Source organism: Andrographis paniculata, unplaced genomic scaffold, assembly GCF_009805555.1.
Source record: "Andrographis paniculata isolate CXL003 unplaced genomic scaffold, ASM980555v1 Contig46END, whole genome shotgun sequence".
Lineage (NCBI taxonomy): Eukaryota > Viridiplantae > Streptophyta > Magnoliopsida > Lamiales > Acanthaceae > Andrographis > Andrographis paniculata.
In genome coordinates, this window is record NW_026137580.1 from 1761404 (window position 1) to 1783783 (window position 22380).

Consider the following 22380-nt stretch of genomic DNA (forward strand, 5'->3'; position numbering starts at 1 on the left):
TGTTTGCTTTGTAGGATTTTATTATAATTTCTAATGTTATTATTTCTTCCGTCTTACCTATCGTGTATGCATTGTCGTTTATGTCTATCTCATAATTTATGTCACTTTGCATTTGTAGAAAAAAAATTGCACTAATATATTTTTAATTATTTATTAATTATATTTCTTCGGAATTTCGTGTGTGTTATTTTATTTGATGATATAATCATAACACTAATTAATATCATATTTATTTTTCTTAATTAAACATAAGATAATATACACTTTAGTACATATATTACTTATGATAAATTAATTTCACCGATCGAGAAAAAATTAGTTATCCTTAAATAGTGTATTATTATGATAATTTTAATTAATCTTGAATTCCAAAATTTTTAATATAAGCATATAATATTATGATATATAAAATAATATTATATACACTAATCCTCGTAGTAAAATAATCTATTAATATTGAAATGCTAAGCTACTGCTCCTTCCGTCCCATGTAATATGGGTGTATTACAGTAGACACGAGAATTTAGGTAAAGTATAATTAGTAAGTAATTAAGAAGTATATCAGTAAAAATAATTATAGATTAATATTAAGATAAGTAAATAGTTTAATTAAAATTAAAAAAATTATAAAATTTAAAATTTAAAATGCGATTAAAGTGCATAATTATATTTCCCAAAATAGAAAGGATAAGTTACGTGGGACGGACGAAAATAAAAAATGGGAACAAATTATATAGGACGGAGAGAGTACTATTTTTCATTTAATAGGTTGAATTTATATGAAATATATATAATTAATTCTGAAATGCTGGTACATTCAAATATGAAAAAAAACAAAATCAAATTATTATGTATCTGATGAATATTTAATTGGGATGTTGTATGATTTTTAGTTTCTTTGGTATATTTAATTGGTGAGAATATTTTATTTTATTTTATAAAATATCATATCAATATACTATTTAAATAAAAATTAAAATTAACATTATATTTTAAATCACTACCAAACAAACATTTTAGTTTCATATTAAAATTTCTATTGAATTATTGTATTTTAATTTTATTACTAGTATTAAATTTAACTTAATATTAACTTTTTGGATATTAATCTTTGAATATTAAATTATTATATCAAAGTATAATACAATTTTTTTTTAAAAAAATAAAAATACTTCTATTATTATTTTATAATACAAATATAACGACTGTTGTATAATATATTATACAATATAAGAATAATTTTAATGTAAAATACAATTAAACAAAATGTAATTTAAGTGACAAAAATAGCATATTTTATTGTATGAAGTGAACCAAACAACTGTCGAGTTAATTTTGTTTGTTTGATTGTTGTTTGAAATTGATTTAAAATAAAAAAATTATTTCAATTTTTGTTTAAATGTTCCAAAGTCCAGCAAATTTATGTTTATTTATTTATTTTTTGTTTATCTAAAAAAAGACTTATACACCATCCATCATTTTTATTTTTTGAAAAACAAGTATACACTTTAATTATATTTTCAAAAGTTTAATTAGATTAATCAGTTATTTTAATCTTAAAGTTATCATTATTTATATTATAAAATAATTTTTTTTCAATGCATTCTTAATATTTAACTAATTATATTTTTCTTAAATTTTTGTATCTACGCTTAATCCAGACACAATAACTAGCTGAGCGAAAAAATAAAATATATATATAGGAGAACAATGTGATTTCTGTAAATCATACTTTTTTCTTAATTTATTGCGTTTTTGTAAGTAATTTTTGTAACTCTTTTTTATTTTTTGGATAAGCTTTTATTAATAATAGCTTCCATATATATATTAATATTATTATAGGATTAGTAGAAATATTAATTACTTTTACGGCTAACCATTATTTTATATATTGTATAATATACTATATATAATATATATATAGATAATATACGTATGAGTAGTAATTAATATATATGTGTTGTGTGTATGCTAGTATGTAAATGTAATATATTAGTTAATGTATGTATGTATATATAAATTTTATGTATGTATGATATTATTGAAGGTCGGCGAGAGAGAAATTGAGAGAATAAAGGGTGTGAATTTCATTTCATTCAATTTATATTTATATATGCGAAAACTTTGATGCGAAGGAATGAAAAGTATACATTTTCACTGGGTAGCACCTTTCGTGTGTGCTACGTGTACAACAATATATATATATATATAATCGAATAAGATATTTAAGAAAATTATTTTAGTCCATACTATACCATCAAAAATAAATAGATTTTTTTTCCTCATTTTATATTACCAATTGGATCATGTAATAGATAATTTTGAAAAAAATTATTCTAGCGATTCAAATTCAAAATATTTTTTTTATAATATTCATCTATCCCACTTCAAAGTATCTCTTTCATATTTTAAAAAAAATAATCATATATTAATATCAAAATACTACATAAATTACAAATATACCATTACATGCATAATTATATTATACATAAAGTGAAAAGACAAAAAATATCAAAAAAAATTCTCACACATTTTCACTAATTAATATAATAGTATTATTTTTAAATTTATTATAAAATTGCAAAAAACTCCATTTGAATTCAGACTAGGAAGTACCGTCGCAATAAATTTGAAGTTTACAATGTCCTATAATATAAAAATAATTTTAAATATCACTCAAATATATTTTATATTACTTTAATACAATTTCATACGTATGCTTTTATTTATTTATTTATTTATTATTATTATTATCAATTTTTATATAATAGATTTTGTATTAATAATTGACTAAAACAATAATAATATTATCAATTTTCATATATAAATTTTGTAATAATAGTGACTAAAAACAATATTAATATTATATTTTTAGATTACATAATTCTTAAACTTTCTCGGTTAAGAATTATACATTTATTTTTTGCACCAAATTTAAAAAATAATAATATTTTAATTATAGTGTGTAGTTAAAAGTAGTGTAATAAAATTTTTGTCCTTATTTTTTTGGTACAAAAGTAATGATGTGATGTAAAATAAGAGTATTTTTGAAAAAAAAAAAAAGAGATATTTAATGAAATAGTTACTTTGTAATTGGACATCCGAAAATAAAAATATCTACAATTTCTAGTTGGACGGAGGGAGTATATTTTAAAGGCAAAATAGCATGAAACCCCCATGTGGTTTTCCGAATGTGCTGAAAACCTTCTATGGTCCTAAAATTCTATAAAACTTACTTATGGTTTAAAAAATATTGCAAAAAACCCATTTTTCCATCAAGAGTTAACGTGGGTGCATCTCACACGCCCAGAATGCGATTTTTGGTAGAAAAATTGATATATTGATATGTGAAATTACAAAAGTACCATTCCTAAGGCATTCAAAATATATTAATTAAAAGAGAAGAATATTTTAGTTATTTTACTTATATTTTAAAAAATCCTAATTAAATAATAATAATAATAAATCTAATTTCCTGATACTTCTTCTCCTCCGCCGTCGTCCAGCCGCTGACGGCCAAGTTTGTCTATGCCGCGTACGCTCCTCCGCTGACGACCGTTGCACACCACCAGTCACTCATTTTTTTATTATTTTTTTTAAAAAAAAATCAGACCCATTATATATTATTTTGAAAAAATGGTTGGTTCAAACTGCAAATAATTCTTTGAACAAAATGAAATTAAATTCAAACACAATCGAATCTGAGTGAAATTGCTCAAATTACGCATATTTTTCTCAAAATTTAAATTAAACTTCAAAATCCCCAAATTCAATTTGGTAAGAGTTTTAATCAATTTGAATGAGTACAAAAAAATAATTAAATTCAAGAAACATTGGTGAAAAAAAAAAAGAATGGAAAAAAAGAAGAAGAAAAAAGAAAAAAAATGAGACAGGCGGTGGAAGAACAAATAAGAAAAAAGAGGAAGAATATATATGTATATGTGTATATATGTGTTAAAAAAAAAAAAGGAAATAACAGAGGTGAAAAAAATATACGATGAAAAATAGGGAAGAAGGAAGAAGAAAAATGACATGGGTGGTGGCTCTGTAGTTTTTAATGTATGTTTGTATGTCTGTGTTGGAGAAGAAAAAAGAAGAAAAAAAAAGAAATACGTCGGCGACCGCATTGTATCTTTTGATGTCTCTATGTATATTTGTTTATATATGTGTAAATGTGTGTATGTGTAAGCTTTTGTGTGTGTTTTATGTGCAAATGTTGATTAAAATAAACTAGTCAAAATCAGAAAGTCAGAGTGGTCAAATTTTTGCATATAAGGAGTATAAAGGTCTAGACATATAAAATATTAACACCGTTAGTTTAATTTTGAAAGGAGGGGAGAATGTGCAATATTTTGAAAACTACGCGTATGTTTTATGAAATTTTAGAACCATAAAGAATTTTCAACACATTCAGAAAACACATTAAATTTTATGCTATTTTGCATATTTTAAAAGTATTAAGTAAGCTTGTATAAGGTTTAGTTGTATGTTTTTTATGTATTTATTTTATTTATGTGATTATGCTTAAAGAACTAAAAAAATATTTTAAAATATAGAAAAAAAAATTATCAATAATTTATGTTATTAATTTATTCATATTATGCTAAATTTATATCTAATTAATCACTCATCTTGTAATTTATAATTAAAATGAATGGTTATGATTTAATTAAGTCACGCTGAATTAGTATGGAATCCATTCTGCTATAAATGGTCTAGTGAATTGTAAAGTATTCCTTAATTGACTAATAAATTATTTTAATTTGTTAAGTAATTTTAGATCATAATTCATTCTAAATATGATTGTTGTACAAATATTTTAGTAAAAATATAGTAGTTAATATATACATTAAAATCACTTTAAATATTAAATCTAACTCCGTAAACTTCATACAATATTGTATATTTTTCTTACAAAAATTAATTAAGCATGCATAATATGATTATATATTATGAAAAATAATTTTTGGTAATATTATTTTATAATTTAAATATAATTCATTTTAATTTATCTTGTCCATCAAAAGTGTACTTATTTTATTTGTAAAATACTAAAAAAAAATGAGAGCATTTTGTTGAACGAATTGAATAATAAATATTAAAATCATCTTACGTAATGTGACGAAATGAGTATATTTTATTTACTCCATAAAAGTAAAAAAATTATAAAAAAATATTGTTTTTTATATTTATCAAACACAATTTTTCATATTAAAAAACAGTTGGTTATCTAAGTTTTATGTAATAGAAAAATACAAAATAAATCTAAAGTCTTATTAACAAAATCGAGTTAAAATACAAATATTAGACTAGTTTTGGTTAGGCTCCGCCCTTAACCACTCAAAACAGTAAATCGACACACAAATCCACCTAACTAGCGACTACACACTTTAAACCGGCCCGAAACCGAACGACTCACGTAAAATAAATCCCCTCAAGAACATACAAGGCGAAACAAACAAAAAACAAATGTCACAAAGTTGAACGAGCCCTTTTCGGCTACGAACAACAAACCATGGGGTAAAACACCGCTAAAGGAGCTCTACAAGTTACAGGAGAAAGGCGCTACCAAGAACCGCCATGAAACCGCCGGAAAAAGTCACTGGAAAGGTAAACAGAGAGGTCGAGAGAAAGAGAGGAAAGCTAAAGAGGGTGAGTGGTGTAGAGAGAGGATTATGAGAGTGAAGAATGAGAGTTAAACACTCTCTCTATGCATATATACTCAAGGTAAGTAGCAACGAATGGCCAGGATGAAGATCCACAATGGACGGCCAGGATCGCGTCTAACAAAAGACACGGATCCTAATCGGGTCACGGGTCGCGGTCACGGGTCAGGTAAGTATGTACGCGGTTCAGGGTCTGGTGGGTCACGGGTCCGACGAGTGCGGATCGCGGTCAGGGCCAAGGTTTAAAGCGTACTGCATAATTAAGTGTGTGTATCTTATATTGGGGTGGATCTAATTGGATCAAAAAAATCCAACATTTTACACAAGGAACGAGAAGACAGAGAGAACGTTCGTCTTTAAATCCGTTCACAATTTGATACAATATTTTTCTAACCTACGAAAGAAAGAAAGTCATGGTGTCTTAACTTTCTTTTATTCCAACTTCTTTACTTTCCTCTTGCTCCGATCTCCCGTATACCGAAGAATTTTGTTATTTTGATCTTGATCGCACTTCTCCCATTCACGTTTATACCGGCCAAAACAAACCTATGGATCGTTCTTGTAAGATCGGCTAATTCAAAGAGTGAATTTGATCGACGTTTGCTTTATCGGAAAAAGCTAGTATGCTATTGTTTAAATATAAATTGCATTATATACTATTGTTTAAAGTTTAGTCGAGATTTATGCTACGACGATTATGGAGCAGGTAGAGAGAATCAACGCCTTATTAGACAAATGTGACTTCGACGACGATATGTGGCGGGCCACATATCTGTTAATGTCCTTATTTTGTATGTACAATATTCATATTTTGAATAATTTTCAATTGTATGGTTGTATGAAGTATGAATTGAGTGTTATATAGATATTGTGATTTGAGTATATTTGGTTTAATGGATTAATTTTATTAATTGAAGTTTACTTTATAATTTAGATATATATATAAGTAATTGTGAGATATTTTTATTGTGTTTATATATATATAATATTATTTACATACACAATATATTCGACAATTATTTTATTTAAAAATTAAAATAAATATAAAAGAATAAAATTGTATTCTTTTGTGGATTTTAGTATAAATTTTTACAATTGAGATTTTTTTTTCTCCAAAAATATAAAATCAAATAATTATCTTTTATTTTTTATATTATACTATAAATATATTTTATATTTAAAGCAATCACATCAACCTTTATTTATATCAAATTAAACAATTATTCAAATTCAACTTTTTACTATTCAAAAATTCAAACTCAAAACTTCAATCCAACAAACAAACACACCCTAAAATCTAAATCATTACAATATTTAATTTTAATTTTTATACTTTTTCATTAAAATTAAAGAATAAATAAATAAAATTATGTATTGCACAAATATAATACTAATATTCTATTCATCATCTTAATATATAAGGCATGTTTCTTCAAGTCGGGTTTGGGAGAAAATACGAGGCCAGCTCCCCCAAGCACTGACAGTTGCTGCAAATGGTAGCAAAAACTGTTCATGTTAATCTTTTTTTTTCTTTTTTTTTTTAATATAGTTTTTTTTTTCAAATATTATATTTATTTAATATTTATAATAATTATAGGATAAAAATATATACAATATATATATTATTTTGTAGAAAATAAAATTTTCTATAATACGAATAAATAAAAATTTTAATATATATGTTGGGTATAATATAAATTCATAATCAAATCATACAATATAAATGTTATCAATTAAATTTACTACACATTTATATTATTTTATTCATTATCCATCAAATCAATACATATCAAAACCCCCCAAGCCTAAACACAAAAAAAACATCAAAATTCAAACTCATCCCAAAATTCAAATAAAAATCAAATCCAAACTCAAATTCCCCCTAACCTCCCTAAAGAAACATGCCTATATAAATATATATTATTATTATACTACATATATTATTATTAATCAAAACACGCTCACAACGATAAAAAAGTTTTATTAATAATTTCCATCGACTAACAATATAATATTAATATATTTTAAATCTCGTGTCTAAAAAAATAAACCAATTCTTTTGAGACGAAAATTATATACTCCTTTCATCCCACCTTTTGTGTCCGATTTATCGCAGATACAAAAATTTAGCTAAAAATATAATTACTAAATAATTAATAAATATATAAATAAAAATAATTATTATATAATAAAACTAATAATAAATTAAAATTAAGATAACTTAATATAACTAATATTAAAAAATTTAAAATATGTAATTATAGTTTAGAAAAAATGACAAATGAAAAAATTTAAAATATATAATTATAGTTTAGAAAAAATGAGATGAGATAGACAAAAATAAAAATAATAATAAAAAATAAAACGAAAAGAATATTACTTTTTATTTTAAAATACTAATAACACCTGATACATAATAATAATAATAATAATAAAATATCTCATTCAATATTATAATTATCAATTTTGATCCCACTCAAATGAAAATATATCAATTTTAGTCTCAAAATGGTTTACTGAGATTGAACACGGCCGTGTTGATGACTCAGAATGTGACTCTCAGGCACCAACACGGCCACGTTGATTACCCTGCACTTCTGAACACGGCTGCGTTTTTGCTCTTATTTTGAACACAACCATGTTCATACCTATATTTTCAACACAACCATGTTATAAACTATGTTTACGACTATGTTCTCAACACAATCATGTCCTAGGCCATATTTTCAATATAATCATATTGTAGGTTATTTTTATTATTATTTTCACTTCTTGGTTAAAATTATTTAATATATATTTATAATTCAAAATTTTTTTTTTTACAATTATATATATTAATATATTATTATTTTTATATTTTTTTTGCAATTATTTTTTAAAAATATTTAAACTTGATTATTTTGAGAACAATGTCGTGAACATAGCTAGAATATGACAATATGAGCATAAATATGGATATGAATATGACTGTGTTCAAAACATGAGCAGGAACTACCGTATTCAGAAGTGCAGAAGTGCAGGGTAAACAATGCTGCCGTGTTGACCCACTGCTTGGAATGTTCAGTAACCTTCGAAGTCATCCAACTCAGTCATGTTCAGTCTCACTCAACCATCTTGCGACTAAAATTGATTAATTTTTATTTGAGTGAGACCAAAATTGATAAAATATTTTAAATAAGACTAAAATTGATAATTACGACATTGAGTGATACCAAAAATAATTTTTGGTCTTATTATTGTTATGTTAGTATCACTTAATCAAACTGATTGGGAAGGAAGAGAGTAATGATTGTGTAACTTCATTCCTAATTAAAAAAAAGGCGCAAAAGGAGTGCAGCCTGCAGCTTTGTCAGTCAGTTAGTTATTAACAAATGAACATTTCCGCTCTTCTGTTTTCAATACTATTTCTGTATTTCTTTTCTCCCTCGCCTTCCCAAAATCCTCACTCATAATTTCCGATGGCGTCCGCCGTATTCTCGCATTCCCTGTTCTCCGCTCACCACCCTTCGTCTCCGGGAACGAACGCCTCCAAGGCGCTGCCAATCTCCGTTTCTGTTAAGCAGTTGCCTTTTAGCATCGCAAAATCCGACGCCGTTTCGACCAATGCGCCGAGAAGCTTTGCCGTTTACTCGACCTCCGCCGGCGAAGGAAATAGCAACTTCTCTTCCGAAACGCCGATTGAATTGAGTATGAAATTTCACACTGCTATTTCTTCATTAGTAAATAATCTCTAATTCTCCTTCCCCCTCTCTCTCCCCTGTTTCAAATTCAAATTCAAATTCGAATTGTACTCATTTTTTTGTGCGTTTATCTCCTCCTCAGAGTATTCTGCATTTCCCACCGTCATGGATATCAATCAGATTCGAGAAATTTTACCTCACCGGTGTGTGGAATTTTGCTTTAGTGACGTCTCTTCAAATTCATCTATGCGGCTTGGTTGTTATGCATATTAGGGTTTTGTGTTCCCCTTGGCAGGTTTCCTTTCCTGCTGGTGGACAGAGTGATTGAATATAATCCAGGGGTGTCAGTCGTGGGCATCAAGAATGTGACCATCAACGATAATTTCTTTCCCGGCCACTTTCCGGAGAGGCCAATAATGCCTGGTGTACTCATGGTTGAGGTAATTCGTTAATCTTTCCTGTTGTTTTATGTTATGTTGTAAATTAGTGTGTGCATTGATTGTTAGAAGATGTTCTTCATTATCTGTTTGAGTTCTAAAGAGTTTCTATAAATGTGGTGGTACTTCTTGGTTTGCTGGTGCGTTTCTTTTATATATATATGAACTTAGTATATCCATGTCCTTTACATGTGTTGTGCTTTATGGAAAAGTGAGTTTTGAGGTAAAATTGATGTTAGGATTGATTTGTGCTGTCCTTAGAGGTGAGGTGTATTTGAAACTTGCCATTTCTAACAAAATAGCTAGAGGAAGAATTTAACTAAATGCCAAATGGAGTAACTGTACAGGTTCTGGGGCAGCGGTCAATAAATAAAACTTTACAGCATAAATTTACAGTACACGTTCATTTACAACCTACTTTATTCTTTTGAAAATGAGAAGCTAATAAATTTTATTGTAACATGTTCTTATGACATGGATTTTTTGTCTAGTGCCTGAATAAAGTTACGAAAACCACTGTTTACTTGTGTTTTTGAATTTATTTCGAGTTATTCGTTAACACTTATCTTTTCAAAAAGATCGCATCCAATGCATAGTATTCATTTAAAATATTACATCAAGAACCCAAATTTTCTTTTCAAGAAGTTCATCCAACACATATTTAGTTCAAACAAAAACATATCCAAACGCAACTTTGAATTTATACCGATTTTATCCTCGACTTTTTTTGTTAGAAATCTATTCCATTTTGCATTTGCAAATGGAGTGATTAACTGATCAATCTATACAACCCTATGTAGCTCATGACTGTTAATGGAAGAAATGTCCCCTTTTGATCAGTAGGTACTGAATAACACCTTCGCTTTTCTATTTTGAGATGTTTGTTAGAAAACTAAAGAAGGTAATCTACATCTGAGTAATTTACAAAATGCTTGAAATAAGGAAATCAACCACTGGTTTGAGGAATCGTTTCTTAAAATTCAAATTCAAATGCCAAATTCTAATATAACAGTGTTAGATGACCAGATTAGACCAAAAAAATCTTTTCACTTTTAACTAACATCAATGGTTGTTCCTCTGTGCTATTCTCATTCTTTCTTCCTCAAACATCAACTGCATTTTAATGTTGCCGAAATAAAGGCCATGGCCCAAGTCGGCGGTTTGATTATGCTACAACCCGAAGTTGGAGGCTCGCGCGAGAATTTCTTCTTTGCTGGAGTTGACAAAGTAAGATTCAGGAAGCCTGTAATCGCGGGAGACACCTTAGTGATGAGAATGAACCTCGTCAAGCTGCAAAAGCGCTTCGGAATAGCCAAGATGGAAGGCAAAGCATATGTTGGCAGCGATCTTGTATGCGAAGGTGAATTCTTAATGGCCATGGGAAGTGAATGATCCATGACCATGCCTAAATTTTTAACAGTAATGCTTCTCTGATTAATAATCATAATTTACCATTGGTTCAAGTTTTCTCTGACTTGTATATTCTGTTCTTCGAGCTAATCTTTTTCGAGTCCCTTGTTGTGTTTCTTTAGGAAATACTAATGTTTATTGCATTGTTCGATTTATTTCTCACTTATTTTTTCCAGATGTTCTTCAAAGCTACATTTTTGTCATCTATATATAGACATTATTGGGCTGATTTTGCAATTATTTATGTTATGGTTCTGCAGTATTGAGGCATGTTTATTTTAAAGGATTAGATTAAATGGTGATCCAGTTTGCTTTGCTAACTATTTATGAACCAAAATTGTGTTATGTATAGATTATGATTGTGTATTCCTTTCATATCTATCTATTGACGACTCTAAATTTGTGCAATAAAAATTTCTCTCATTTATTTAGCAATTATTAGTACAGTGAACATGTAGGGTGTGTTCTTTTTTAAAAAATATTCATTTTTTTTTAGAAAAAAAAATTAATATATTACATATATTTATTATTTTTATATTACCTATTCAATTTTTTATACTTCAGAGCAACCGAATTAGTTATTACCTTTACATCATTATCTCTTTTATCTCTCTCATCAATATTATATTTATCTCAACATTCAAATTATTTTATTTTTCATCCATTATAATAAATTACCTCTGACACACTACTTTTAGTATTTTATAAATCAAAAATAATTTATTTATTTCTATATATTTTTATTATGTAATAATATATATATAAATAACTTATTTATTTATACATATTTCTATATATTTTTATTATCTAATAATATTTTTATATAATAGTATTATATTTTAACTTTTAAAATATTAATCTATATAAAATTTAATAATTAAAATTATTTGAAATAAATCAATATATATTAATTAAAAATAATCGTAATATAATATAAACGTATAAAATAAATATAGTAACCATATAACTTAAAAATTAATATTTTTATTGTCAAATCGTGTCTAACAATTTAATTTAAGCATAATTAAAAAACATGAGTATTTTCACTGGTAATTTCGTTTAATCGAATATGAAAATGTAGAGAATTGATTAATGAAATTTAAATATATTTATAGATAATTTATGTTAAATTTAAACTTTAAAATTTTTAAATTTTAAAAAATTTTGGATGGTTTTTAAGTTTTTTTTTTTTTTTTATTTTTTTTGAAGATAATGAGTTCTTAATAGAGGTAATAAATTTTTATAATTGTATTTCTTATTAGAAGTAACGAGTTTTGTTACAATAAAACTGTGACGGATGCTCTCATATATAAGTTCCCCTCCAAATTTAAACACAAAACAAACATACCCATCATTTTTTAATTGATGGATTGAATTATTTTTTTAATTCAATAAAATAATAAAATGGAAGGGGATTTTAATTTTTAATATGAAGCAAAAACTAAAAATAAAAATAATGCAAACTATGAAAAAATGAATTGGATAATTTTGATTAAAAACTATTAAAATATTTAACTTAGTAATTGATTTTAGAAGTGAATTTACGTAATTGATTATCTATTGAATATTGTTAAAGGAAAATAATCTCTTATTTTCTATTTTGGCATATTAGACAAAACTAGTTTGTTGTGCACGTTGGAAGTGTTGCACAAAAACACAAAGGGTGTATTCTTCTATAAAACTTCATCTAATTTATACTATTTATAAAAAAAAAAAAAAAAAAAAAATCTTAAAAATATTAAATCAAATATTTATTATTTTTTTTAATATTATATTAAAAATTAATTTTATATTCAAAATATCATATCAATATCAATATATATCACATTATACAACTATTCAAATTTAAAATTTTTACTATTCAAATTTCAAACTAAAATCTAAAACCCCAAACAAAAATACCAAAAGATCTTTTGATTGGTGCATACTTGTGCAAGTTGCTAGACAGTCATCTTTGTTTTATTTCTTCTCGTATCAAGTAGAGACAAAATATGTCCAGTGAGGGATAGGGATGATCTAATGGTGTGGGAGTTGGACTTGTGACCGTAAGGTCATGGGTTCAAACCATGTGACTTGCATGTCGGACCTAGTTTCCTACTCCTTTTAGTACTTCGATTGGAGTTGTTCGAACCCTATTATTTGGAATCGGAGCAAGGAGATAATGTTTACAAAGCTATTTAGTATAGATGGTCACACTCAAGATTTCACACTAATTTTCCAGGAGTGAGTTTCCATATTTTGATCTTTCCTCAAATATGTCTTTTGTCTTTTGGAAAGTCTTTGCAGCAGAAATTAAGACACCATTAGTTCATATGCCAAAATAACTTAGGGGAATTTCCATTCACATTCTCACTCTTTTTGGCATATGAAACCACGAATAAAAGTGCAGGAATTAACCTACTCACGCACTCAATCATCGAAGAGTGAGTTCAACTATTACATGCCAACAAACATAAAAGGCTACAGACAGCCTTCACAATGATATAGGTGTTATCACTTCGTACTTCCAACGAAAATAGTAACAACAGATAAAATCAACAATTAGCAAAGCAGACAGCATCAGAACTTGGCAAACTTCCCCTTAAAATATGATCTCCCATTTTTCCTGCATTACTCCCCCTTCGTGGGAGCAGATGACAAAAAGAACAAGTACTTTCAATTTGCTGAGAAATGGTTGCAGCAGCAACTTTATCACCGTCACCAGCAACTGTTCCAACAATATCATCAAGACACCATTAGTTCTTTCCTCAAATGTCTTTTGTCTTTTGGAAAGTCTTTGCTGCAGAAATTAAGACACCATTAGTTCATTATGCCAAAATAACTTTGGGGAATTTCCATTCACATTCTCACTCTTTTTGGCATATGAAACCACGAATAAAAGTGCAGGAATTAACCTACTCACGCACTCAATCATCGAAGAGTGAGTTCAACTATTACATGCCAACAAACATAAAAAGGCTACAGACAGCCTTCACAATGATATGGGTGTTATCACTTCGGACTTCCAACGAAAATAGTAACAACAGATAAAATCAACAATTAGCAAAGCAGACAGCATCAGAACTTGGCAAACTCCCCCTTAAAATATGATCTCCCATTTTCCTGCATTACTCCCCCTTCGTGGGAGCAGATGACAAAAAGAACAAATACCTTCAATTTGCTGAGAAATGGTTGCAGCAGCAACTTTATCACCGTCACCAGCAATTGTTCCAACAATATCATCAAGAATTTCAGTTGCTTCACAAACAATTTCACTTGTTCCATTTTCACGAATTCCTTCTCATTTGATCAACTGAAAAATACTTGCAGCAGCAACATCAACATCAACTGCAGCACCAACATAAACAACAACAGCAAATTCGGTTGTTCGACATCAAATTTGTTGTAGCAGCAACTTCGTAGCATCAACAATGATTTATGCAACATCACAAGGCCTGGAAATTCTTCAAAATCCAGTGTAGGATTGAAATGTCCTCCACGTCGAATTAATCCATAACCAAAACATCAACCATGGCATCAAATCTGACTCTTGCCATTGCTCAATAAAAGTCTTTTCGTAACACTTTTTCTTTTTGGATTTTTCAACAAAATGTTTTCAAATTATTTTCATTCTCCAAAATTCACCACAAATATTCCAAACACCATAAATATATTGGAGAATTTATTAAGCACTAATGCATGAAAAATCAAGTAGGGTACGAATGCATACCCAATTGATGTCCAAACTTTTCAAACCAATTTGCATCCAACGCCTTTGTAAGAATGTTTGCCTTTTGATTTTTCTTGGGCATCCACACAAATCTGACTTTAACATTTTGTCTGAGTTCTTCAGTAGGCCACTGAATATTTCTGCCGTTCATAATGTCCTTCGCCAATCTGAAACATTTTTCAGCTGTATGTCCAAGACATCTGCAGTATCTGCAGTCATTACGTCGTGATGACATTTGTCTAACACCCTGTGTTCTGCAATTTTCATTCCACTCTCTTTTTTTGTTCTTCTTCAAATTCCGCTTCACCATCGGAACTGATTTGTTTTTTGGAATTTTAACATCAGCAAGAAGTCCACCCTGGACAAATATAGTAGGTTTTCTATGTGAGGACTCACAAAAACCTATTCACTTGTGATCACCAAAAGGTTTTCTAATCGAAAGTACTTCATCCAATTTCTCTTTTCCTTTTCGAAGTCTATAATTCTCTTGTTTCAGCTGCACATTTTCAGCCTTTAATCTATCAGCTTCAGTTGATTTCTCATGAACATCATTCTTGAAAATTTCAATTTCATCATCCAACTTTTCTTTTCCTTTTCGAAGGCGATCATTCTCATCTTTTAGCCTCAGATTTTCATTCCTCAAAGCATCTGATTTAGTTGATTTAACAGCAACATCCTTCTTCAGAACTTCGATCTCATCTTCTAATTTATCATTCTGAGCTTCCAATCGATAGATGGTATCAAGTAGTTCTTTGTTCTTCACCACAAATTTCTTTTGCTCTAACACCATCTCCTCATAGGCTTCAATCAACTCATCAGCATCAAGTTCTATGTATTCCTCTGAAGCTTTATCAATAGAAGCACCATCATTTTTAATAGATTCAGATTCATCGACCATGAAAGCAACAACTTCATCATCTTCAACTTGTTCCTCGTCACAGACAATTTCCTCTTCATCATTGTCACTCCATGTTGCTTGATATGCTCTTTTCTCTTTTTTCTTCACTGTTGGACATTCAGACTTGATGTGACCGATTCCTCCATATCCATAGCATGTTGGCTCTTTGAAAGATTCAGGTTTAGGGGACACAGTGAACTTCTTCTTGAATCCACCATCAAACTTCTCTTTTGGCTTGCTGTAATTTGATGGTTTTTGTTCAGAGTATTTCCGTTGTGAGCTAGACGTACTCACACCCTGATAACCACCACGATTCTGAAACTTCCCATATTTCATTTTTGCTGCACGTTTCTCAATAATCATCCTTGAAAGTTTTCGACTCAGAAATGCCATTTCCTCATCAGATTCAATCAGCTCTATGTCCTCCACACTTAAGGCCATGCTTTTTGGAGTTTCATCTTTGAGATAATTCATTTCATAGCTCACCAAAGTACCATATAATTCATCCAACATCATATTTTTCAGCTTTGGTGATTCATCGAGCATAATCACCTTTGGCCTGATATTTTTTGTGAGACTTTTAAGCATCTTCCTCACCAGTCTCTTTTTTTCAAAGTGCATTCCAAGAGCTTCTGCTTGATTGACAACATCCATAAAGCGATTCTAGTAAACAACGATTGTTTCGTCCTCATTCATCTTCATTCATTCGAACAATGTCTCAACATGATCTAGTTTAGATTCTCGGACTTGCGCTGAACCTTCGAATGCATTTTCCAGAATGTCCCAAGCTTCCTTGGCAATTTTGCAGTTTGATATAAGCTTCGCCTGAGTTTCATCCACAACATTAAAAATCAAAAATAGGGCCTTCGAGTTTGCTATTCCAGCAGCTTTTTCATTCAACGTCCATTCTCTCTTCGGTTTCTTCACAAGAGTAGTAACACCATCTTCATCTTGAATGGTTTTCATAGGATGAGACCATGCACACTCAACAACATCAGAAACGTCTTCACCTTGAAGCATCAGAAAGGCTTCCATTTTATTCTTCCAACTTTGGTAATTTGTCCCATCGAACAATGGAGGTCTTGATGTTGAACGTCCTTCCTTACTCATGTCTGCAATTGTGACCAGATCTACTCAACAAATTAGAGAACACTGCTCTGATACCAGATGTTGGGGAAGTGATTTATCGAACAAAACACATTCGAACACTTTAAAGGGCCAACTCCCGAAGCGTGGGCGGTTCACAGTTATAACTACGTTTCAACAACGAAAAACAATGCAGAACATAAAACTACAATAAGACAAGGTGTTTGTTGACCCGGTTCGATTATCAACCAATCTACATCCGGGGGATACCAATCCAGGAGGAATTTCACTAACCAGTGCTGATTAAGGACACAAACAGCCACAACTCATTTAATTCTAATGCTAGTTATGGCTAACCCAGGAAAATACCTCCTAAGGTTCTCATTGCTACAACCTCGTACTAACAACGACCACACAGCAGAGAATTCCAAAGCTTGATCATTTCCTCCGGTTGGAACTCCATTAATTCCGAACACCTTCGACCTCTCCGGCGAATTTTTCTGTCAAAAACTCATTCAAAACTAAAGGGAATCGATATGTATAGATGGATGAGAGCTTCACTCAATATTCTTCTCTCTAAAGTATGATCTCCAAATCACACATTACCAATCTTCAACCCTATCCGGTTGAGTAAATCACTCACATTCCTGGAATAAAAGATTCCACACTAATTTTCCTTTGCACCGTAATGGAAGGAGTGAGTTTCCATATTTTGATCTTTCCTCAAATATGTCTTTTGTCTTTTGGAAAAAAATTAAGACACCATTAGTTCATATGCCAAAATAACTTAGGGGAATTTCCGTTCACAAACTTCATCTAATTTATACTATTCATAAAAAAAAAATCTTAAAAATACTAAATCAAATATTTATTATTTTTTTAATATTATATTAAAAATTAATTTTATATTCAAAATATCATATTAATATCAATCTATATCACATTATACAACTATTCAAATTTCAAACTAAACTCTAAAACCCCAAACAAAAATACCCAAAGATCTTTTGATTGGTGCATACTTGTGCAAGTTGTTGCACAGTCATCTTTGTTTTATTTCTTTTGTAGAGACAAAATATGTCCAGCGAGGGATAGGAATGATCTAATGGTGTGGGAGTTGGACTTGTGACCGTAAGATTATGGGTTCAAACCAAGGAGATATGTTTATAAAGCTATTTAGTATAGATGGTCACATCCTACAAAGATCATTCAAGGTAAAGAAAATATTTCTCCAATTGTGCAAAAAATAAAAAGAAAGAAAAATACATACATACAATAAAACATGTCATGTGTCATGATCAAACAAGTATTTCAAAGACATCTATGCATAAATGACTTGGAGCTAAAATATATTTTTTTCGTTTTTTCTTTCTTCTTCTCTTTCATTTATATATTTCAACCTATTATAGTTAAATTGTTAGACAATTTTTTCATTTAAAATCTTTTTTCAAAATTTATTAAATGTTAGGACACATGTGTATTTAAATGTATTTGGAAGCTTTTTGCACAACGAGCCACTACAATTGCTCTAAGTAAGTCTTCTTATTTTCGTATTACAATTAATCAATAAATGTTTATAATTTTGGAGTCAGTTGTGTTTGTTTGGGGGATTAGATTAGATTTCTACTATTTATTCCAATTTTTTTTCCTCAAAAAAATATCAAATCAAACACATTTTTTATTTTTTATATTATACTAAAAATTAATTTTACATTCAAAACATCACATCAACACCTATTTATATCACATTATAAAACTATTCAAATTCAAAATTTTACTATTCAAATCCCAACTCAAAATCCAAACCCCTGAACAAATACACTTTACTCATTGTATGACTAAACAATATTTCTTCTTTTATTATTCACTTATTTTCTTTCTTTGTGTGCTCATATTGAATTTCATCTAAAATATTACTCCCTCCATTTTGTATATTTTACAATATTTTTTATTTTGATTTGTCTTTTATATTCTGTAATATTTTTAAAATAAAAATAATTTTACTATATTTTATTTCATTACATCACTTAAATAAAAAATAAAAATACATTTATCTCTCTCATTACATAACTTAATTATCAATTTATTCTACTAAATACTATTCATCTAAATTTTCATTCCAAAAACCAAGGGTATGTGTTTGTTCGTGGGTTTGGATTTTTAAATAGTAAAAAGTTAGAATTTGAATAATTGTTTATGTGATATAAAATGATGTTGATGTAATATTTTTTATGTAAAATAAATTTGTGATATAATATATATATATATAAAAAGAAGTAATTGTTCGATTTGATATTTTTTTAAAAAAAAAAAAAATTTTAATAGTAAAAATATGTCGTAAAATTCACAAAAGAACACAACTCAAATATTTCACCATATGTCGGAAAAAAAAGGAGTATAAATCAGTAGAAATGTATGTAAATTATTAATATATCTACGAGAGAGGTTACGGTGCTGACCCCACCTATAAAATATACAGATAGTATATGTCTTTGTCTAAAACAACATATATTGTATGTAATGAGTGAAATAAAAGTATATGTTGCTGTTTATACTAATAACATTGGCTGCAGAGAAGTATATTATTTGTTAAATCAATTTTTGTATGTGTTGTTAGTTTATATGTTCTATTTGTATTATATTATTTCATCCGTCCCAGCTAAATTGTCCACTTTAGCTGTCATGGAGTTTTAATATTACGTAATTAGTAAGTAAATTAAAAAGTGTATTAAAAAAAATAATTACGATATAAGAAAAATAATTATAGATTAAGATCAAGATGACTAAATACTTTAATTAAAATAAAAAATCATAAATTATGAATTTTAAAATGTGATTAAATATAATTATATTTCCAAAAAAAAATCAACTTATTCGATCACTAATTATACTCTTCATAAATTCACATATATACCTACTACATAACTGCAGAGGCCTCTTTAAAAAAGGACGGAGGAATATTTTTTAACAAAAAACTTGTATTAAAAAAATCATAAGATTAAAAAATAAAATGTAAATAAATATAAGTAAAAACCTTCAGCAAAATCTTACTGTTCAATAGTCTTTAATTATTAACATGCCGATAAAAACATCCCAAAATATATTTATATATATTGCAATGATAGAATGTGGATAATTTTAGGAACAGAAAGAGCATATCCAACAATGAACAACGTAAGTGACCTTCTCCATTTCCACTATGTGAGCGGCGGACAGATCAGAGCTACGTAACGTGGAGGAGGAGAATTGAAGGAGATAACGAAAACACAGAAACACATCTCAGCAAGAAAATGGTTGAACAACATACCTCGGATTCTCAGCTCCTCGTAAATTCTTCCAAACTTTCTTGTTTTCCATAGCTGTCCACACCAACCATCTACAAAGCTATCTCACCAATCACTGTTTCACATCACACTCCTACAATGGCCTCCTTTCCCTCATCCTCACCCCTCTTCATCTTCCTCGTTCTTGTCACAAACCTCTGCAGTCCTCCAACACTGACCGCGTACGAAACTGTCCTGGATGACACATCGGAAGAACACAAGAAGAAGGGCAGTTCGAGCTTCACGGCCATTCTAGTGGTGGCGGATGTGATCGTGCTGGTAGTGATCCTGTTCCTGTTCATCATATACTACAAGAAGTATAACAAGCTCAAGAAGGAGATGAAGATGAAGAACCTTATACCCAAGGACGAAGAACATGACAGCACGATTGTGGAGAGGGAGAGGGGGAGGGAGAAGATGGGAACTCCTAGCCATGTAGGAGATAAGGGGAAGCTGGTTTTTGTGGAGAAAGAGGCGGAGGTGAAGTTCGAGCTTGATGATCTGTTGAAGGCGTCGGCTGAGGGGTTGGGGAAGGGTAATTTCGGTAATTGCTATAAGGCGACGGTGGAGAACGGCGCCGCTGTGGTGGTGGTGAAGAGGCTGAGGGATTTGAAGCCTTTGAACAGTGAGGAATTTATGAGGCAAGTGAGAGCCATTGCAGAGCAGAAACACCCCAATCTGCTGCCTCTGTTGGCGTTTTATTATTCCAAGGAGGAGAAGCTGTTCATGTACAGATTTGCTGCCCATGGAAACCTGCAAAATCGTATCCATGGTGAAATTAATGAATCCTATATATATATATATATATAGAGAGAGAGAGAGAGATATGTATATAATAAGGTTGTGATCTGACCTGAGTGAATTTTGCAGGGGGAAGAGGAACGACGGAGCGTGTGCCGTTCCGGTGGACTTCGCGGCTGGCGGCGGCGCGCGGCGTCGCTCGGGCGGTGAAGCATCTGCATCTGAACACGCGGTCGCAAACGACGGCGCCGCACGGGAATTTGAAATCGTCGAACGTGCTGTACGACGAGAAGGAGGAGATCCTCGTGACGGACTACGGACTGACGTCGCTGATCGCGCTGCCGATAGTGGCGCAGCGGATGGTGGCGTACAAGTGTCCGGAGTACGTCTCGCAGAAGAAGATTTCGAAGAAATCGGACGTCTGGAGCTACGGCGCGCTGCTGCTGGAGCTCCTGACGGGGAGGATGCCGGGGGCGAACGGACTGGATCTCTGCAGCTGGGTGCACCGCGCGGTGAGGGAGGAATGGACGGCGGAGATCTTCGATCCGGAGATTGCAGTGCAGAGAGGAACCAACCGGGGAATGGTGCAGCTGTTGCAGATCGCACTCAAGTGCTGCGACAAGGCGCCGGAGAGGAGGCCGGAGATCGGAGAGGTGCTGGCGGAGGTGGAGGATATCAAGGTGAGCGCGGAATCGGAGGACGATGAGAACTCGAACTCGAACTCGAATTCGTACTCGTACTCGTCTCTGACGGATGATTCGGTATCCGGCGGCGGCGCGTCGATCGGAAATGCGGAAGAGCAGAGGTAACAACCAGTTGGGGTTAGGGTTAGAGAAATGCCGCGAACCACAAGTTTGGGTTTTTTTAATTTCATTTCATTTATATTTTCAGCTATCTAAATAATCTTATTAGTTATCAACTGAAATAGGGATTAGTGACTCAATTATTATTATTATTATTATTATTATTATTATTATTGCAGCTTCAAGTAAAATAAAGAAAACTTGTGTCAGTTTCATTTCAATTTGCATTTTCTGTAGGTACGCTACAATATATTTCTCATTTCTTTTTGTTTTTGTTATTATTATTATTATTATTATTATTATTATTATGAGAGAGGATAGTGTATTAAATAAAAAAATTTAATATTGTGCTGAACACTTAAAATTTGATGATATATAATGATGTTAATTATTTTAATTAATTATATAAATTAAAGTAATTAATTTTATGTGTTCAGTATTTTGTCCTTTTTATAATTTTAAAATAAAATTAATTATTTGATTAAATATTTAATGTAAAAATATATAATAATTTATCTGTTCTATCATAGTTGATGCATTTTCATTTTAGTTTTATTTTATAACCGTCTATTGTTTATATTTTTAAGAAAATTATTAATAGTAAGAATATTTAAAAAATATAAATTA

The 22380-nt window shown here is 29.9% G+C and overlaps 2 protein-coding genes across 2 annotated transcripts; both read left to right on the plus strand.

Annotated features, from left to right (window-relative positions):
* The first annotated feature begins 9041 nt into the window (after positions 1-9041).
* LOC127252574 (uncharacterized) lies at positions 9042-11413 on the plus strand. Its single transcript, XM_051276803.1, has 4 exons — positions 9042-9353; positions 9489-9549; positions 9642-9786; positions 10924-11413. Exons 1-4 carry the CDS (start codon positions 9125-9127, stop codon positions 11173-11175), a joined length of 687 nt encoding a protein of 228 aa, XP_051132760.1. The 5' UTR covers positions 9042-9124; the 3' UTR covers positions 11176-11413.
* An 8895-nt stretch (positions 11414-20308) lies between these two features.
* Positions 20309-21771, plus strand: LOC127252373 (probable inactive receptor kinase At2g26730). Its single transcript, XM_051276527.1, has 2 exons — positions 20309-20981; positions 21080-21771. The coding sequence occupies exons 1-2, from the start codon at positions 20309-20311 to the stop codon at positions 21757-21759; spliced, it is 1353 nt and encodes a 450-aa protein (XP_051132484.1). The 3' UTR covers positions 21760-21771.
* Positions 21772-22380: the final 609 nt, after the last annotated feature.